Here is a 21,489-nt window from a genome sequence, read left to right as displayed (position 1 = left end):
CAACATGCTAATGTTAGCGTGCGTCAAAAACCAAGGAAGTATACCTCGAAAAAATAGCTAAAAAAAGGTTAAAATCCTAACAATAAGCGTGCGTTAAGTGCCAAAATATATTAATGAGTTGTATACATGTAAAGTTAGCTAAAGAAGCTAACACGCTAACGTTAGCATGCTAACAGTAAACATGCATCAAGTACGGAAAAAGTTATACTGAGGTGTATGGCTGTAAAATTTTCTACAAAAGACAACATGCTAATGTTAGCGTGCGTCAAAAACCAAGAGGTGTATACCTCGAAAAATAGCTAAAAAAAGTTAAAATCCTAACAATAAGCGTGCGTCAAGTGCCAAAATATATGATTGAGTTGTATACCTGTAAAGTTAGCTAAAGTAGCTAACAAGCTAACGTTAGCATGCTAACAGTAAACATGCATCAAGTACGGCAAAAGTTATACTGAAGTGTATGGCCGTAAAATTTTCTACAAAATACAACATGCTAATGTTAGCGTGCGTCAAAAACCAAGAGGTGTATACCTCGAAAAATAGCTAAAAAAAGTTAAAATCCTAACATTAAGCGTGCGTCAAGTGCCAAAATATATGATTGAGTTGTATACCTGTAAAGTTAGCTAAAGAAGCTAACACGCTAACGTTAGCATGCTAACAGTAAACATGCATCAAGTACGGCAAAAGTTATACTGAGGTGCATGGCTGTAAAATTTTCTACAAAAGACAACATGCTAATGTTAGCGTGTGTCAAAAACCAAGAGGTGTATACCTCGAAAAATAGCTAAAAAAAGTTAAAATCCTAACAATAAGCATGCGTCAAGTGCCAAAATATATTACTGAGTTGTATACATGTAAAGTTAGCTAAAGAAGCTAACACGCTAACGTTAGCATGCTAACAGTAAACATGCATCAAGTACGGCAAAAGTTATACTGAGGTGCATGGCTGTAAAATTTTATACAAAAGACAACATGCTAATGTTAGCGTGCGTCAAAAACCAAGAGGTGTATACCTCGAAAAATAGCTAAAAAAAGTTAAAATCCTAACAATAAGCATGCGTCAAGTGCCAAAATATAATACTGAGTTGTATACATGTAAAGTTAGCTAAAGTAGCTAACACGCTAACGTTAGCATGCTAACAGTAAACATGCATCAAGTACGGCAAAAGTTATACTGAAGTGTATGGCCGTAAAATTTTCTACAAAAGACAACATGCTAATGTTAGCGTGTGTCAAAAACCAAGAGGTGTATACCTCGAAAAATAGCTAAAAAAAGTTAAAATCCTAACAATAAGCGTGCGTCAAGTGCCAAAATATATGATTGAGTTGTATACCTGTAAAGTTAGCTAGAGTAGCTAACACGCTAACGTTAGCATGCTAACAGTAAACATGCATCAAGTACGGCAAAAGTTATACTGAGGTGTATGGCCGTAAAATTTTCTACAAAAGGTACTAATGTTAGCGTGTGTCAAAAACCAAGAGGTGTATACCTCGAAAAATAGCTCAAAAAAAGTTAAAATCCTAACAATAAGCGTGCGTCAAGTGCCAAAATATATGATTGAGTTGTATACCTGTAAAGTTAGCTAAAGTAGCTAACAAGCTAACGTTAGCATGCTAACAGTAAACATGCATCAAGTACGGAAAAAGTTATTCTGAGGTGTATGGCTTTAAAATTTGCTACAAAAGGTAACATGCTAATGTTAGCGTGCGTCAAAAACCAAGGAAGTATACCTCGAAAAATAGCTCAAAAAAAGTTAAAATCCTAACAATAAGCATGCGTCAAGTGCCAAAATATAATACTGAGTTGTATACATGTAAAGTTAGCTAAAGTAGCTAACACGCTAACGTTAGCATGCTAACAGTAAACAAGTACGGCAAAAGTTATTCTGAGGTGTGTACCTGTAAAATGTTCTACAAAAGATAACAAGCTTATGTTAGCATGTGTCGAAAAATAGCTAAAAAAAGTTAAAATCCTAACAATAAGCATGCGTCAAGTGCCAAAATATATTACTGAGTTGTATACATGTAAAGTTAGCTAAAGAAGCTAACACGCTAACGTTAGCATGCTAACAGTAAACATGCATCAAGTACGGCAAAAGTTATTCTGAGGTGTAGGGCTGTAAAATTTGCTACAAAAGGTAACATGCTAATGTTAGCGTGTGTCAAAAACCAAAATACATGACCGAGGTGTATAAAAAAAGATAAAATGCTAACAACAAGCGTGCGTTAAGTGCCAAAATATATGACTCTGAGTTGTATCAGTGTTTCCCACACATTCATTTATTTGTGGCGGCCCGCCACGAAAGAATTACGTCCGCCACAAATGACATTTTTCGGCTTTTGACTCGCTCGACCGCTCATAAAAGCAATGGGACTGTCTGTGAATGTTGCTTGTAGTTACAACTCCGGTGCAGTAGGTGGCGGTAGCCTACTATGCATTGTAACTCCGCCAATAGCACTTAATTCACCTGGTGGGCCAGAAGAAGAAGAAGAGGGACGGACGGACGGGATCAAAATACGAGGGTAATATAGGTTATAGGTAGATAGGTTATAGCTGCATCGCTCGCGGCTCGTCATATATTTAACGTTAATCCGCGATTTCACCGAGCGTTTCACTGACGGTGAGCAGCCTGACGCTGCTTCATTAACACCGCCGCTGTTTGACTCGGGGGCCGGGGCAGACGCACGTAGTAACAATCACCTGTTTTCATACCGACGAGCTAACGTGTCCAGGTTATAACCCTGTTGTCAATAAACACACGTGGAGACGGTGCTTCAAATACTACATTAATACTGAAGCTAAATTGTCCACTGTCCACTGCAGCATGTGAATGCAATGAAAAGAATAAAATCTGAGCCAACCAGCTGTTAAAATGTTGTCCAGGTTAATGTTTTGGCCATTAAAGGCCCTTCATTTCAAGATTTCAACTGTGATCGGACTTTAAACAGGTGGCTGACCTGTTCAGATGGGTGTAACTGCTACTGGTCAAATAATGTGAAATAGCATTTAATTTTACATGTATGCAATGCCATTTAAATGTAATTATAGATAATAATAATAATAATAATAAATACTGTGTAGTGTTGTAAATAGTCAACGGGAATAATTTTAGTAAGATATAAGCCATGAGCACTACACAGCCAGAAAAAAACCTAGGCAGGACAAGTAAAAATATTGGGGCAAGTAGATTTGAGAAGTCGGGCAAGTAGAAAAAAACCTTAACGTTGAACCCTGCATGTGTTGAGCTGCTGCCGCTTAAGGTTAGACGGCACTGTACATAGAGCGGTTCTGTTGTTAGTAATAAATTCTAATGTTGGATGTTCACTCCTTCACACAGATGAGTATAGAAAAATATTTTCAACGGCCGAAAAGGGCTCAACTTGGAGAGGAGGTAGGCCTACAGTCCGGACCACAGGTGCGACCTGTTCAGCAGCAGCAGGAGGAGGAGGTTGACTGACTGTGGCAGGACACCTCTGCCTCTGTTTCACTACATGTTGCTGGTAAATAATATGGTTGTAGTAGTAGGCTAAAGTTAAATTATTTAGTATTCACTAATTAAAGGGGCAGAGCTTTAAGAGACATTTTAGCTTTTATATTTTATAAGATATATTTTATGTAAGAACCACAATTAATAAATATATTTCAGTGAATCACTAATTGTTCAAATCTGTATATAAATATGTACATAAAATGTTGTAATTATATTCCAACTCCGCGCTCTTCTTGGTCATCGCCGCTGCCGCCGCCACCCCCCGACCACACCACCACAAATAGATGCCTGTCCTGTGGGAAACACTGTGTATACTTGCAAAAATAGCTAAAAAAAAATCTAATATGGTAGCATTAGCATGCTAACAGTAAGCTTATGCGTCAAGTGCCAAAATAAATGATTCTGCTAAAAAAAAAAAGGCTCGCATGCATCAAGTACCATAATGTGACTCTGAGGTATATACCTGGAAAAAGAGCTAAAAAAGCTTACATGCTAACAGTAAGCATGTCAAGTATACCAAAAAAGGTACCAAATTGTATTTTGATACTTTTCTAAATAAAGGGGACCACAAAAAATGTCATTATTGTCTTTATTGTAACAAAAAATGTTAGTGTACATGAAACATATGTTTATTATTGTCATTTAATCCTTAAATAAAATAGTCAACATACTAGACAACTTGTCTTTTAGTAGTAAGTAAACAAACAAAGACTCCTATTAGTCTGCAGTAACATATTGTGTCATTTATACACCTATTATTTTGTACACATTATGAGGGACAAACTGTAAAAATGGATTATTAATCTACTTGTTCATTTACTGTTAATATCTGCTTATTTTCTGTTTGAACATGTTCTATCTACACTTCTGTTAAAATGTCATAATCACTTATTCTTCTCTTCTTTGATACTTGACATTAGTTTTGGATGATACCACACATTTAGGTATGGATGTGATACCAAGTAGTTACAGGATCATACATTGGTCCTATTCAAAGTCCTCATGTGTCCAGGGATGTATTTACTGACTTTATAAACATTATATACATTTAAAAAAAAGGAAAAACATATTGTTGTCATAGAAGTATCGACTAGATACGCTCCTGTACTTGGTATCATTACAGTGGATGTCAGGTGTAGATCCACCCATGGCATTTGTTTACATTGTGACGGCGGTGAGCTATTGTATCCTCCTACGGTGTGTAGTGAAGCATGTTTAGCTATTCCTCGTCCTCCAGTGATAATGTTAATTGTAAGAAACTTACTTTATTTGTCGCCATGGAAACGAGGATTAGTGATTTAGAAGTAGCTAAAACACTGTGGATGGATGTTAGCCGCTGGCTAACGATTTTCTCCAGGTTTTTTTTGTTTGTTTTTTACTTTTGACTCCCAAAATTATGAATTTTAGTTATTTTAAACTTTTTTGTTGTTTTTTTTTAACTCTCGACTCTACAATTATGAATTTTAATGATTTTCTCCAGGTTTTTTTTTGTTTGTTTTCTTTACTCTTGACTACAAAATTACGAATTTTAATGATTTTCTCCAGGTTTTATTGTTTGGTTCTTTTTTTATTACTCTTTTGACTCCAAAATTATGAATTTTAACTATTTTCTCCAGAGTCTTTTTTTCCAACTCTCGACTCTACAATTGTGAATTTTAATGATTTTCTCCAGGTTTTATTGTTTGGTTCTTTTTTTTACTCTTTTGACTCCAAAATTATGAATTTTAACTATTTTCTCCAGAGTCTTTTTTTTTCCAACTCTCGACTCTACAATTGTGAATTTTAATGATTTTTTCCAGGTTTTATTGTTTGGTTCTTTTTTTATTACTCTTTTGACTCCAAAATTATGAATTTTAACTATTTTCTCCAGAGTCTTTTTTTTCCAACTCTCGACTCTACAATTGTGAATTTTAATGATTTTCTCCAGGTTTTATTGTTTGGTTCTTTTTTTATTACTCTTTTGACTCCAAAATTATGAATTTTAACTATTTTCTCCAGAGTCTTTTTTTTTCCAACTCTCGACTCTACAATTGTGAATTTTAATGATTTTTTTCCAGGTTTTATTGTTTGGTTCTTTTTTTATTACTCTTTTGACTCCAAAATTATGAATTTTAACTATTTTCTCCAGAGTCTTTTTTTCCAAATCTCGACTCTACAATTGTGAATTTTAATGATTTTCTCCAGGTTTTATTGTTTGGTTTTTTTTTTATTACTCTTTTGACTCCAAAATTATGAATTTTAACTATTTTCTCCAGAGTCTTTTTTCCCAACTCTCGACTCTACAATTGTGAATTTTAATGATTTTCTCCAGGTTTTATTGTTTGGTTCTTTTTTTATTACTCTTTTGACTCAAAAATTATGAATTTGAACTATTTTCTCCAGAGTCTTTTTTTCCAACTCTCGACTCTACAATTGTGAATTTTAATGAATTTCTCCAGGTTTTTTATTTTATTTTTTACTCTTGACTCCCAAAATTATGAATTTTAATTATATACTCCGGGGGGTTTTGTTGTTGTTTTTTACTCTCGACTCTACAATCAGGAATTTTAATGATTTCTACGGGGATTTTTTAGTTTTGTTTTTGTTTTTTACTCTTGACTCCACAATTATGAATTTTAACTAATTTCTCCGGGGGGTTTTTTCTTCAACTTTCGACTCTACAATTATGAATTCTAATGATTTTCTCCTGTTTTTTTGGTCTGTTTTTGTTTTTTTACTCGACTCCAAAATTATGAATTTTAACTATTTTTTCCAGAGTATTTTTTTCAACTCTCGACTCTACAATTATGAATTTTAATGATTTTCTCCAGGTTTTTTTGTTTGTTTTCTTTACTCTTGACTACAAAATTATGACTTTTAAGGATTTTCTCCAGGTTTTATTGTTTGTTTCTTTTTTTTACTCTTTTGACTCCAACATTATAAATTTGAACTATTTTCTCCAGAGTATTTTTTTCCAACTCTCGACTCTACAATTGTGAATTTTAATGATTTTCTCCAGGTTTTTTATTTTATTTTTTACTCTTGACTCCCAAAATTATGAATTTTAATTATATACTCCGGGGTTTTTTTGTTGTTGTTGTTTTTTACTCTCGACTCTACAATCAGGAATTTTAATGATTTCTCCGGGGATTTTTTTGTTTTGTTTTTGTTTTTTACTCTTGACTCCACAATTATGAATTTTAACTAATTTCTCAAGGGTTTTTTTTTCTTCAACTTTCGACTCTACAATTATGAATTCTAATGATTTTCTCCTGTTTTTTTTTGGTCTGTTGTTGTTTTTTTACTCTCGACTCTACAATCAGGAATTTTAATGATTTCTCCGGGGATTTTTTAGTTTTGTTTTTGTTTTTTACTCTTGACTCCACAATTATCAATTTTAACTAATTTCTCCGGGGGTTTTTTTTCTTCAACTTTCGACTCTACAATTATGAATTCTAATGATTTTCTCCTGTTTTTTTTGGGTCTGTTGTTGTTTTTTTACTCTCGGCTTTACAATCAGGAATTTTAATGATTTCTTCTGGGATTTTTTAGTTTTGTTTTTGTTTTTTACTCTTGACTCCACAATTATGAATTTTAACTAATTTCTCCAGAGTATTTTTTTCCAACTCTCGACTCTACAATTGTGAATTTTAATGATTTTCTCCAAGTTTTTTTTTTCATTTTTTACTCTTGACTCCCAAAATTATGAATTTTAATTATATACTCCGGGGTTTTTTGTTGTTGTTGTTTTTTTACTCTCGACTCTACAATCAGGAATTTGAATGATTTCTACGGGGATTTTTTAGTTTTGTTTTTGTTTTTTACTCTTGACTCCACAATTATGAATTTTAACTAATTTCTCCGGGGTTTTTTTTTTCTTCAACTTTCGACTCTACAATTATGAATTCTAATGATTTTCTCCTGTTTTTTTGGTCTGTTTTTGTTTTTTTACTTGACTCCAAAATTATGAATTTTAACTATTTTTTCCAGAGTATTTTTTTCAACTCTCGACTCTACAATTATGAATTTTAATGATTTTCTCCAGGTTTTTTTGTTTGTTTTCTTTACTCTTGACTACAAAATTATGACTTTTAATGATTTTCTCCAGGTTTTATTGTTTGTTTCTTTTTTTTACTCTTTTGACTCCAACATTATAAATTTTATCTATTTTCTCCAGAGTATTTTTTTCCAACTCTCAACTCTACAATTGTGAATTTTAATGATTTTCTCCAGGTTTTTTTATTTTATTTTTTACTCTTGACTCCCAAAATTATGAATTTTAATTATATACTCCGGTTTTTTTTTGTTGTTGTTGTTTTTTACTCTCGACTCTACAATCAGGAATTTTAATGATTTGTCCGGGGATTTTTTAGTTTTGTTTTTGTTTTTTACTCTTAACTCCACAATTATGAATTTTAACTAATTTCTCCGGGGTTTTTTTTTTCTTCAACTTTCGACTCTACAATTATGAATTCTAATGATTTTCTCCTGTTTTTTTTGGTCTGTTTTTGTTTTTTTACTCTTGACTCCAAAATTATGAATTTTAACTATTTTTTCCAGAGTATTTTTTTCAACTCTCGACTCTACAATTATGAATTTTAATGATTTTCTCCAGGTTTATTTTTTACTCAAAATTATGAATTTTAATTATTTTCTACAGAGGTTTTCTTTGTTAGTTTTTTTGTTGTTGAATTTTGTAGCGAGCCATGTCTTCAAGCAGCTCTTCCTGAGGGTGTTTCAGTGTTATAACTTCACCTTTATCTTGACTTTTTACACCAAAATGCGTCCATTCTCCCTTTTCTGTCTACACACTGTGTCTGCTTGTAAGTACTCTGTGTGTGTGCGCTGCCCAACATGCTCCTCTGCTGGTAAAACCAGTATTGTCATGACGAGAAAATAAATAAATAGTGAACTGGTACTTTTCAAACAGAGTATAGTACCGTGTTTAATTGATTAGTACCGTGATACTGTACTAGTACTGGTATACTGTACAACCCTGGTTGGAACACGTTCATACATTTACAGCACATATTTATTCTGGTGTTCATCATAATAATGAATTGTGTCATCAGCAATAGTAATGACACAATGAATAAATACTTATATGGTGACACAATGAATAAATACTTCTATGGTGAGACAATGAATAAATAGTTAAATGGTGAGACAATGAATAAATAGTTATATGGTGAATGAGTGTTGCTACGTACAAGATCCACACCAGGCTGTTGTGCAGGTCTGGGTCCACAGACTCCATGTCATCCAGGGTGATGGGTTTCCCCAGCAGCTGTTTGTAGAAGGGCAGCGTGAAGCCTCCATCGATGTAGTGACCGTGGAACACTGCCATCCCCATGATGCGCCCCACAAAGTGAAAGTAAGACAGGTGCTCCTGGACAGGACACACACACACACACACACACACACACACACACACACACACACACACCTTTAGTCACATCTGTTGTTTACTTTCAGTTTTGCCACTCAGGGCTGTGCAATGTTTTTTTTTCCAACTCTCAACTCTACAATTATGAATTTTAATGATTTTCTCCAGGTTTTTTTGTTTGTTTGTTTTTTACTTTTGACTCCCAAAATGATGAATTTCAATTACTGTATTTTCCGCACCATAAGCCGCCCTGGGTTATAAGCCGCGCCTTCAATGAACGGCATATTTCAAAACTTTGTCCACCTATAAGCCGCCCCGTGTTATAAGCCGCATCTAACTGCGCTAAAGGAATGTCAAAAAAACAGTCAGATAGGTCAGTCAAACTTTAATAATATATTAAAAACCAGCGTGATGTGGGCGCGCATGGAGTCGTATATCAACATGGACGGAGCTGCGTGAAAAAAGCCACCCGGCCTCTTCGCGTAAACTTACCTTAACCACTCGCTCATCTTTTCTTCATCCATCCATCCCTTCGAGTTAGCTTTTATGATGACGCCGGCTGGAAAGGTCTCTTTTGGCAAGGTCTTCCTTTTGAATATCACCATGGGTGGAAGTTTCTGGCCATTAGCATGGCAAGCTAGAACCACAGTGAAGGATGACTTCTCATTCCCTGTGGTGCGAATATTCACCGTACGTGCTCCCGTTGTATCCACAGTGCGGTTCACAGGAATATCAAAAGTCAGTGGAACCTCGTCCATGTTGATAATGTTCTCTGGCCGGATCTTTTTTTCAGCTATCTTGTTTTTACAATATGCACGGAAAGTAGCCAGCTTTTCTTGAAAGTCTTTAGGCAGTTGCTGTGAAATAGTAGTCCGTGTGCGGATGGAGAGATTGCGTCTTGGAAACCTGTCGCTTAGTAGGAGCCATTTTGTGGTCTTTACAGATGTAAACACACAAAGGAAATGAAACGTAATATCCGCGCACTTCTTCTTCTTCTACGCGGGCGGGTGGTTGCTTACAGTAGAAGAAGAAGCGCTTCCTGTTCTATGGGGGCGGGTGCTTACCTTGGCGGTTGCTTGCGTAGAAGAAGAAGCACTTCCTCTTCTACGGGGAAAAAAGATGGCGGCTGTTTACCGTAGTTGCGAGACCGAAACTTTATGAAAATGAATCTTAATATTAATCCATATATAAAGCGCACCGGGTTATAAGCCGCACTGTCAGCTTTTGAGTAAATTTGTGGTTTTTAGGTGCGGCTAATAGTGCGGAAAATACGGTATCTCTGGTTTTTTTTGGTTTTTTACTCTCGACTCTACAATTATGAATTTAAATTATTTTCTCCAGGTTTATTTTGTTTGCTTTTTCACTCTTAACTCCAAAATTATGACTTTTAATTATTTTCTCCAGGTTTTTTTCTTACTCTTTATTCCCAAAATTTAGATTTTTATTTTTATTTTTTATTTTTATTTTTTTAAACCATGATGCGCCCCACAAAGTGAAAGTAAGACAGGTGCTCCTGGACAGGACACACACACACACACACACACACACACCTTTAGTCACATCTGTTGTTTACTTTCAGTTTTGCCACTCAGGGCTGTGCAATGTTTTTTTTTCCAACTCTCAACTCTACAATTATGAATGAATGAATACACTACTGTATATTAATGTTGTCATTATGGTGGTACTTAATGAATACTTAGGTCTACTACACTACTGTATTTAATGATGTCATTATGGTGGTACTTAATGAATACTTAGGTCTACTACACTACTGTATTTAATGATGTCATCATGGTGGTACTTAATGAATACTTAGGTCTACTACACTACTGTATATTAATGATGTCATCATGGTGGTACTTAATGAATACTTAGGTCTACTACACTACTGTATTTTAATGTTGTCATTATGGTGGTACTTAATGAATACTTAGGTCTACTACACTACTGTATGTAATGATGTCATTATGGTGGTACTTAATGAATACTTAGGTCTACTACACTACTGTATTTAATGATGTCATCATGGTGGTACTTAATGAATACTTAGGTCTACTACACTACTGTATATTAATGATGTCATCATGGTGGTACTTAATGAATACTTAGGTCTACTACACTAATGTATATTAATGATGTCATCATGGTGGTACTTAATGAATACTTAGGTCTACTACACTACTGTATATTAATGATGTCATCATGGTGGTACTTAATGAATACTTAGGTCTACTACACTACTGTATTTAATGTTGTCATTATGGTGGTACTTAATGAATACTTAGGTCTCCTACACTACTGTATTTAATGTTGTCATTATGGTGGTACTTAATGAATACTTAGGTCTACTACACTACTGTATTTAATGTTGTCATTATGGTGGTACTTAATGAATACTTAGGTCTACTACACTACTGTATTTAATGTTGTCATTATGGTGGTACTTAATGAATACTTAGGTCTACTACACTACTGTATTTAATGATGTCATTATGGTGGTACTTAATGAATACTTAGGTCTACTACACTACTGTATTTAATGTTGTCATTATGGTGGTACTTAATGAATACTTAGGTCTACTACACTACTGTATTTAATGTTGTCATTATGGTGGTACTTAATGAATACTTAGGTCTACTACACTACTGTATATTAATGATGTCATCATGGTGGTACTTAATGAATACTTAGGTCTACTACACTAATGTATATTAATGATGTCATCATGGTGGTACTTAATGAATACTTAGGTCTACTACACTACTGTATATTAATGATGTCATCATGGTGGTACTTAATGAATACTTAGGTCTACTACACTACTGTATTTAATGTTGTCATTATGGTGGTACTTAATGAATACTTAGGTCTCCTACACTACTGTATATTAATGTTGTCATTATGGTGGTACTTAATGAATACTTAGGTCTACTACACTACTGTATTTAATGTTGTCATTATGGTGGTACTTAATGAATACTTAGGTCTACTACACTACTGTATTTAATGATGTCATTATGGTGGTACTTAATGAATACTTAGGTCTACTACACTACTGTATTTAATGTTGTCATTATGGTGGTACTTAATGAATACTTAGGTCTACTACACTACTGTATTTAATGTTGTCATTATGGTGGTACTTAATAGGTCTACTACACTACTGTATATTAATGATGTCATCATGGTGGTACTTAATGAATACTTAGGGCTACTACACTACTGTATTTAATGTTGTCATTATGGTGGTACTTAATGAATACTTAGGTCTACTACACTACTGTATTTAATGATGTCATTATGGTGGTACTTAATAGGTCTACTACACTACTGTATATTAATGATGTCATCATGGTGGTACTTAATGAATACTTAGGTCTACTACACTACTGTATTTAATGTTGTCATTAATGAATACTTATGTCTACTACACTACTGTATTTAATGTTGTCATTATGGTGGTACTTAATGAATACTTAGGTCTACTACACTACTGTATTTTAATGTTGTCATTATGGTGGTACTTAATGAATACTTAGGTCTACTACACTACTGTATTTTAATGTTGTCATCATGGTGGTACTTAATGAATACTTAGGTCTACTACACTACTGTATTTAATGATGTCATTATGGTGGTACTTAATGAATACTTAGGTCTACCACACTACTGTATTTAATGATGTCATCATGGTGGTACTTAATGAATACTTAGGTCTACTACACTACTGTATATTAATGATGTCATCATGGTGGTACTTAATGAATACTTCGGTCTACTACACTACTGTATATTAATGATGTCATCATGGTGGTACTTGATGAATACTTAGGTCTACTACACTACTGTATTTAATGTTGTCATTATGGTGGTACTTAATGAATACTTAGGTCTACTACACTACTGTATATTAATGATGTCATTATGGTGGTACTTAATGAATACTTAGGTCTACTACACTACTGTATTTAATGTTGTCATGGTGGTACTTAATGAATACTTAGGTCTACTACACTACTGTATTTTAATGTTGTCATTATGGTGATACTTAATGAATACTTAGGTCTACTACACTACTGTATATTAATGATGTCATCATGGTGGTACTTAATGAATACTTAGGTCTACTACACTACTGTATTTAATGTTGTCATTATGGTGGTACTTAATGAATACTTAGGTCTACTACACTACTGTATTTAATGATGTCATTATGGTGGTACTTAATGAATACTTAGGTCTACTACACTACTGTATTTAATGTTGTCATTATGGTGGTACTTAATGAATACTTAGGTCTACTACACTACTGTATTTAATGATGTCATTATGGTGGTACTTAATAGGTCTACTACACTACTGTATATTAATGATGTCATCATGGTGGTACTTAATGAATACTTAGGTCTACTACACTACTGTATTTAATGTTGTCATTATGGTGGTACTTAATGAATACTTAGGTCTACTACACTACTGTATATTAATGATGTCATCATGGTGGTACTTAATGAATACTTCGGTCTACTACACTACTGTATATTAATGATGTCATCATGGTGGTACTTGATGAATACTTAGGTCTACTACACTACTGTATATTAATGATGTCATCATGGTGGTACTTAATGAATACTTCGGTCTACTACACTACTGTATATTAATGATGTCATCATGGTGGTACTTGATGAATACTTAGGTCTACTACACTACTGTATATTAATGTTGTCATTATGGTGGTACTTAATGAATACTTAGGTCTACTACACTACTGTATTTAATGTTGTCATTATGGTGGTACTTAATGAATACTTAGATCTACTACACTACTGTATATTAATGATGTCATCATGGTGGTACCATGAGAGCCAAGTGTTTGGTACTTGGTGAAAAAAGCTGTAGAACCTCTGGTCTAAAGGACCGGGTTCAGTTTCAATACCAGAACCACAATGTTGGTTCTCCATCAGTCTCCATAGCAACAAGGCATGTTCTAGAAAGAACTCACAGGGTTGACAGCAGAGTCTGGGTTGATCTGCAGAGTGTAGATGTCGTCTCGGGAGTATTGGAAGAGACCGTAGTACGGGTTCAGCATCTCATGTGATAACAAGTAGAGCCACTCTCTAGACAGACGGGTACAGTTTAGTCCAGTTTAATGTCGTCGTGGACTAGAACCATCTCACCTAGCCACGCCTCCATAGTCCAGTCCTTCTTCCCCACGAAATTTCACCATGAGCCGTTTCCACAGGTCCTTGGGCCTCATCTTCATCACCTGCCGATAGGATTCCTGCAGGGCAATCACACACATCCTCCGTGTCAGAGTCTCCTCACCGCTCTTTAGCGCCGCCCTAGTGGCTCCCTTTTTCAAAAATGTGTGAAAATGGATAAAAATAGATTTTTAACATGGATTGTGTAGGAGGACAAACATGACACCTAATTGTTATCAATCCCAGTGTTTATATTAAACATGCATCACTGATGAGAGGATTTAGTGAGCGCCGGTTTGTCCTACTAATTTTGGCGGTCCTTGAACTCACCATAGTCTGTTTACATGTACAACTTTCTCCGACGCTGCCACAGAAAGGCGTGTTTTATGCCACTCCTTCTTCGTCTCATGTTGTCCACCAAACGTTTTATACTGTGCGTGAATGCACAAAGGTGATCTTTGTTGATGTTATTGACTTGTGTGGAGTGCTAATCGGGCCTCATTTAATTTCCTTTACTTATGTCCTCTGTGTATTTAATTTATATTTACATTATCTGTATGTAATATTGGCTGTATTTATGATAGTTGTTTGTGTGCCATGTTGTTCCAGACCACAGCAAATGTTACACAGCTTGCAAAGATTGTAATAAATCCACAAGAAGAAGATGTTTCCTTTAACTTGGACACACACATCTATACCTTTGGCCACACTTATATAAGACTTTTAAAGTCATTTTGATAGTAGGCTAATATAGACACTTACATCATGTGTTGTCTTCATTATAACACTTATATAAGACTTTTAAAGTCATTTTGATAGTAGGCTAATATAGACACTTACATCATGTGTTGTCTTCATTATAACACTTATATAAGATTTTTAAAGTCATTTTGATTGTAGGCTAATATAGACACTTACATCATGTGTTGTCTTCATTAAAACACTTATATAAGACTTTTAAAGTCATTTTGATAATAGGCTAATATAGACACTTACATCATGTGTTGTCTTCATTATAACACTTATATAAGATTTTTAAAGTCATTTTGATTGTAGGCTAATATAGACACTTACATCATGTGTTGTCTTCATTAAAACACTTATATAAGACTTTTAAAGTCATTTCGATAGTAGGCTAATATAGACACTTACATCATGTGTTGTCTTCATTATAACACTTATATAAGATTTTTAAAGTCATTTTGATTGTAGGCTAATATAGACACTTACATCATGTGTTGTCTTCATTAAAACACTTATATAAGACTTTTAAAGTCATTTTGATAATAGGCTAATATAGACACTTACATCATGTGTTGTCTTCATTATAACACTTATATAAGACTTTTAAAGTCATTTTGATAGTAGGCTAAAATAGACACTTACCGGTACATCATGTGTTGTCTTCATTATAACACTTATATAAGACGTTTAAAGTCATTTCGATAGTAGGCTAATATAGACACTTACATCATGTGTTGTCTTCATTAAAACACTTATTTAAGACTTTTAAAGTCATTTTGATAGTAGGCTAATATAGACACTTACATCATGTGTTGTCTTCATTATAACACTTATTTAAGACTTTTAAAGTCATTTTGATAGTAGGCTAATATAGACACTTACATCATGTGTTGTCTTCATTATAACACTTATATAAGACTTTTAAAGTCATTTCGATAGTAGGCTAATATAGACACTTACGTCATGTGTTGTCTTCACTATAACACTTATATAAGACTTTTTAAGTCATTTCGATAGTAGGCTAATATAGCCAATATAGACACTTACATCATGTGTTGTCTTCATTAAAACACTTATACAAGACTTTTAAAGTCATTTCGATAGTAGGCTAATATAGACACTTACGTCATGTGTTGCCTTCATTATAACACTTATATAAGACTTTTAAAGTCATTTTGATAGTAGGCTAATATAGCTAATATAGACACTTACATCATGTGTTGTCTTCACTATAACACTTATATAAGACTTTTTAAGTCATTTCGATAGTAGGCTAATATAGACACTTACATCATGTGTTGTCTTCATTATAACACTTATATAAGACTTTTAAGTAATTTCGATAGTAGGCTAATATAGACACTTACATCATGTGTTGCCTTCATTATAACACTTATATAAGACTTTTAAAGTCATTTTGATAGTAGGCTAATATAGACACTTACATCATGTGTTGTCTTCATTATAACACTTATATAAGACTTTTAAAGTCATTTTGATAGTAGGCTAATATAGATAATATAGACACTTACATCATGTGTTGCCTTCATTATAACACTTATTTAAGACTTTTAAAGTCATTTTGATAGTAGGCTAATATAGACACTTACATCATGTGTTGTCTTCATTAAAACACTTATATAAGACTTTTAAAGTCATTTTGATAGTAGGCTAAAATAGACACTTACATCATGTGTGTCTTCATTATAACACTTATATAAGACGTTTAAAGTCATTTTGATAGTAGGCTAATATAGACACTTACATCATGTGTTGTCTTCATTATAACACTTATATAAGACTTTTAAAGTCATTTTGATAGTAGGCTAATATAGACACTTACATCATGTGTTGCCTTCATTATAACACTTATATAAGACTTTTACAGTCATTTCGATAGTAGGCTAATATAGACACTTACATCATGTGTTGCCTTCATTATAACACTTATATAAGACTTTTAAAGTCATTTCGATAGTAGGCTAATATAGACACGTCATGTGTTGCCTTCATTATAACACTTATATAAGACTTTTTAAGTCATTTTGATAGTAGGCTAATATATACACTTACATCATGTGTTGCCTTCATTATAACACTTATATAAGACTTTTAAAGTCATTTCGATAGTAGGCTAATATAGACACTTACGTCATGTGTTGCCTTCATTATAACACTTATATAAGACTTTTAAAGTCATTTTGATAGTAGGCTAATATAACTAATATAGACACTTACGTCATGTGTTGCCTTCATTATAACACTTATATAAGACTTTTAAAGTCATTTCGATAGTAGGCTAATATAGACACTTACGTCATGTGTTGCCTTCATTATAACACTTATATAAGACTTTTTAAGTCATTTTGATAGTAGGCTAATATATACACTTACATCATGTGTTGTCTTCATTATAACACTTATATAAGACTTTTACAGTCATTTTGATAGTAGGCTAATATAGACACTTACATCATGTGTTGCCTTCATTATAACACTTATATAAGACTTTTAAAGTCATTTCGATAGTAGGCTAATATAGCTAATATAGACACTTACATCATGTGTTGTCTTCACTATAACACTTATATAAGACTTTTAAAGTCATTTTGATAGTAGGCTAATATAACTAATATAGACACTTACATCATGTGTTGCCTTCATTATAACACTTATATAAGACTTTTAAAGTCATTTCGATAGTAGGCTAATATAGACACTTACGTCATGTGTTGCCTTCATTATAACACTTATATAAGACTTTTTAAGTCATTTTGATAGTAGGCTAATATAGACACTTACATCATGTGTTGTCTTTTTTCACCCTTTTTTATGGCGACTACGCCTTCCACATTTTCTAACCCACTTCAAGCGTTCCACCGTCAAAACATTCCCATACCTGCCAACTTTTGAAATCAGAAAAACCTAGTAGCCAGGGTCCAGGGGCCGCAGGCCCCGGTAGGTCCAGGACAAAGTCCTGGTGGGGGGTTCAGGCTTCGCCCCCCGACGCAAAATGATTATTAGCATTCAGACAGGTTAAAATGTTGCTAAAACCATCACTTTTCTATCAGTCACAGTGACTTTTCAAAACAAAAATATTACAGCAAAAATCATATGGGTTGATTGACATGTTTATTCTGTAAGCTAACTTCAATAGTTTGAAATTATTTTGACAGTTAATGCCAGTTATCCTGTCAACCTTTCACAAGACTTCAATTTGTTCATTGAAAGTATAAACAGTATAAACACTTTTTACAGTAAACAAATGGTAAAACAGTACTAAACAATTCCATTAAAAAAAAAATTGGTGTCATTATTAACTTTCTGTCCAAGCTTGTATAATCTACTGCCTTGTTCAATTGTAAAAAATATTCTGTGCCTAAAATTCACATTTCTATCACAATGATCATACTGTAAACATGGTAAGCTAACTTCATTAAAATTAATAGTCCTGTCAATAGCATGGAATTACAATTCAAATGTAGTTTTTTTGTAAGCCTTTCAAAAGAATTCAAAATATGAAAAATTCATGAAAATGAATTGAAGCCATCAGACACTTGAAAAGTGGCACATCACATCTCTAATGTAATCATTTGAACTTTTCAACAGAAATAGCACTGCAAAAATATTAAGGACATACTTCTGTATTTTGGTAGTTATGCTGTCAACATTTAACAAGATTTCTTCAACTTGGACTTGAAAGCATAAATAGTATAAACACTTTTAACAGTATAACAGTACTAAACAATTCCAATAGATAACATTGGTGTCATTACCTTTTTGTTTGCTCAATTATTGCCTCCGTAAATAAAACTTCGGCATTTATCACATCCAAAGAATCTGTTTGGGCGACGAAAAACGTTGAAAGTTTTCCACTTGTACCGAAATCTGTTACCCATCGGAATTTGTAACTCCAGGGGGCGATGTTCCCATGGCGTTTGTTTGATGGTTAAACGGCAAGCCCAAAGAGGAGGAGAAGAAGAACGCTTGCGTAAATGGCGTAAACTATCCTTAATGCTGAAACGTCAGTTGTCAGAATTTCAGCATTAATAAATGACACATATTCTGGAAATCAATGACTTGCTTTCATTATAGTATGAGTCCATTGTATCAGCTGTTGATTCTCTCTCACACACATACATTTTCCGGATTAAAAGCTATCATGGAATGAAACGTCAGTTGCCAGAATTTCAGCATTAATAAATGACACATATTCTGGAAATCAATGACTTACTTTCATTATAGTATGAGTCCATTGTTATTATTAATGCTGAAATTCTGACAACTGACGTTTCAGCATTAAGGATAGTTTACGCCATTTACGCAAGCGTTCTTCTTCTCCTCCTCTTTGGGCTTGCCGTTTAACCATCAAACAAACGCCATGGGAACATCGCCCCCTGGAGTTACAAATTCCGATGGGTAACAGATTTCGGTACAACAACGGCATTAGACTTGTGTTTTTTTGTCCCAACGTGGTCTTTTACATCGCTAATTCCTCCGTGTCCGATCGAAAGATCTTGTCTGCACAAGGTGCAATTCGCGTAGTTTTCACCCTTTTTGGAACGGATAATTATTCCCGGATAGGCTTTTGAATATTCTTCACGGAATGACTGCAGTTTTCTTTTCGGTTTAAGACTCGTTTGCCATTTTTCTCCGGCTGATTCCATGATCGTTCGCTCGTTTGGAAACAATGGCAACTGGTGCCTCGTGCTTGGCAGCGGTGCTATAAATAGCCTCGCGCATGGCATTCGGAATGGCTCGTTGGAAGTTACGGGAAGCAGCGTCGATTGTCATTGTTGTTACGTGCTTTCGTGAATAAAACTTTAAAAAAATTTTTTTTTTTTAATTAATGAAAAACCGTATTTTTTATCACTGCAACCGTAACCCGGAATAGGTTGATGAAAACCGTACTACTTACGGGAAAACCGGAGTAGTTGGCAGGTATGCATTCCTCTTAGTCAGGAGAAAAAACTAAGTTGTTTTTTGAAATGGAAAAATTCCCTGTTTTCCCGGAATTCCGTAATAGCATTTCTCAATTAAAAAACTGTTACTACTTCAACATTTCTTGACCGATTTAAACAATTCCAACACCAACCAATTCAGCTCATTCAAGACATTCATGCTCCTAAGCATTTTCAAAAAAAATCCCGCTTTTTCCTGAAATTCCCAAATTTCCAGGAAGTTCCCACTGAAATGAATGGGACATTTTTCCAAGTTGCACAATTCCCACATTTTTCCACCTATTCAAACCATTCCACCTTCAACACATTCAACTCATCCTGGACATTCAAACTATCACTTTTCTATGTTCAAAATAATTCCAGGAATTCCCTTTTCTTTAAACCCTTTTTGTCTGTCGACTACTCCTTCCACATTTTCTAACCCATTTCAAGTGTTCCACCGTCAAAACATTCCTCTTAATCAGGACAAAAAGCAAAGTTGTTTTTTGAAATGGAAAAATTCCCTGTTTTCCCGAAATTCCATAATACAATTTCTCAATTAAAAAACGGTTACTACTTCAACATTTCTTGACCGATTTAAACAATTCCAACACCAACCAATTCAGCTCATTCAGGACATTCATGCTCCTAACCATTTTCAAAAAAATCCCGCTTTTCCCCAAATTGCCAAATTTCCAGGAAGTTCCCATTGAACTGAATGGAACAATTTTCAAACTTCCACAATTCCCACATTTTTCAACCTATTGAAACCATTCCACCTTCAACACATTCCACTCATCCTGGAGTTCGACTTCAAAATAATTCCAGGAATTCCCAGAATTACCTTTTTTTTTTCCCAAACCATTTTTTCCACCCTTTTTTTATGTCGACTACTCCTTCCACATTTGTCAACCCACTTCAACCGTTCCACCATCAAAACATTCCTCTTAATCAGGACAAAAAGCAAAGTTGTTTTTTGAAATGAAAAAATTCCCTGTTTTCCCGAAATTCCGTAATACCATTTCTCAATTAAAAAACTCTTACTACTTCAACATTTCTTGACCGATTTAAACAATTCCAACACCAACCAAGTCAGCTCATTCAGGACATTCATGCTCATAATCATTTTCCAAAAAAAATCCCGCTTTTTCCTGAAATTCCCAAATTTCCAGGAAGTTCCCACTGAAACGAATGGGACATTTTTCCAAGTTGCACAACTCCCACATTCTTCCACCTATTCAAACCATTCCACCTTCAACACATTCCACTCATCCTGGACATTCAAACTATCACTTTTTTATGTTCAAAATATTCCAGGAATTCCCTTTTCTTTAAACCCTTTTTGTCTGTCGACTACTCCTTCCACATTTTCTAACCCATTTCAAGCGTTCCACCTTCAAAACATTCCTCTTAGTCAGGAGAAAAAACTAAGTTGTTTTTTGAAATGGAAAAATTCCCTGTTTTCCCGAAATTCCGTAATACCATTTCTCAATTAAAAAACTCTTACTACTTCAACATTTCTTGACCGATTTAAACAATTCCAACACCAACCAAGTCAGCTCATTCAGGACATTCATGCTCCTAATCATTTTCAAAAAAAAATCCCAAATTTCCTGAAATTCCCAAATTTCCAGGAAGTTCCCACTGAAATGAATGGGACATTTTTCCAAGTTGCACAACTCCCACATTTTCCAACCTATTCAAACCATTCCAACACCAACACATTCCACTCATCCTGGACATTCAA

General features: G+C 34.2%; 1 protein-coding gene across 1 annotated transcript in view; it reads right to left on the bottom strand.

The window, feature by feature from the left end:
* The window catches only part of smurf2 (SMAD specific E3 ubiquitin protein ligase 2), a 203,916-nt gene that overhangs the window by 18,036 nt on the left and 164,391 nt on the right, over positions 1–21,489 (bottom strand). Inside the window, exons 13-15 of the mRNA XM_061973879.2 lie at positions 14,035–14,138; positions 13,860–13,974; positions 8,678–8,856 (exon numbers count right to left, since the gene is read on the bottom strand). Coding sequence (XP_061829863.1) covers positions 8,678–8,856; positions 13,860–13,974; positions 14,035–14,138 — 398 coding nt within the window. The remainder of the gene's footprint in view (positions 1–8,677; positions 8,857–13,859; positions 13,975–14,034; positions 14,139–21,489) is intronic.

The sequence above is a fragment of the Nerophis lumbriciformis genome, linkage group LG22, assembly GCF_033978685.3.
Source record: "Nerophis lumbriciformis linkage group LG22, RoL_Nlum_v2.1, whole genome shotgun sequence".
NCBI classification, from domain to species: Eukaryota; Metazoa; Chordata; class Actinopteri; order Syngnathiformes; family Syngnathidae; genus Nerophis; species Nerophis lumbriciformis.
The sequence above is the reverse complement of the archived record's forward strand: the minus strand, read 5'-3'. Positions and strand labels throughout refer to the sequence as shown.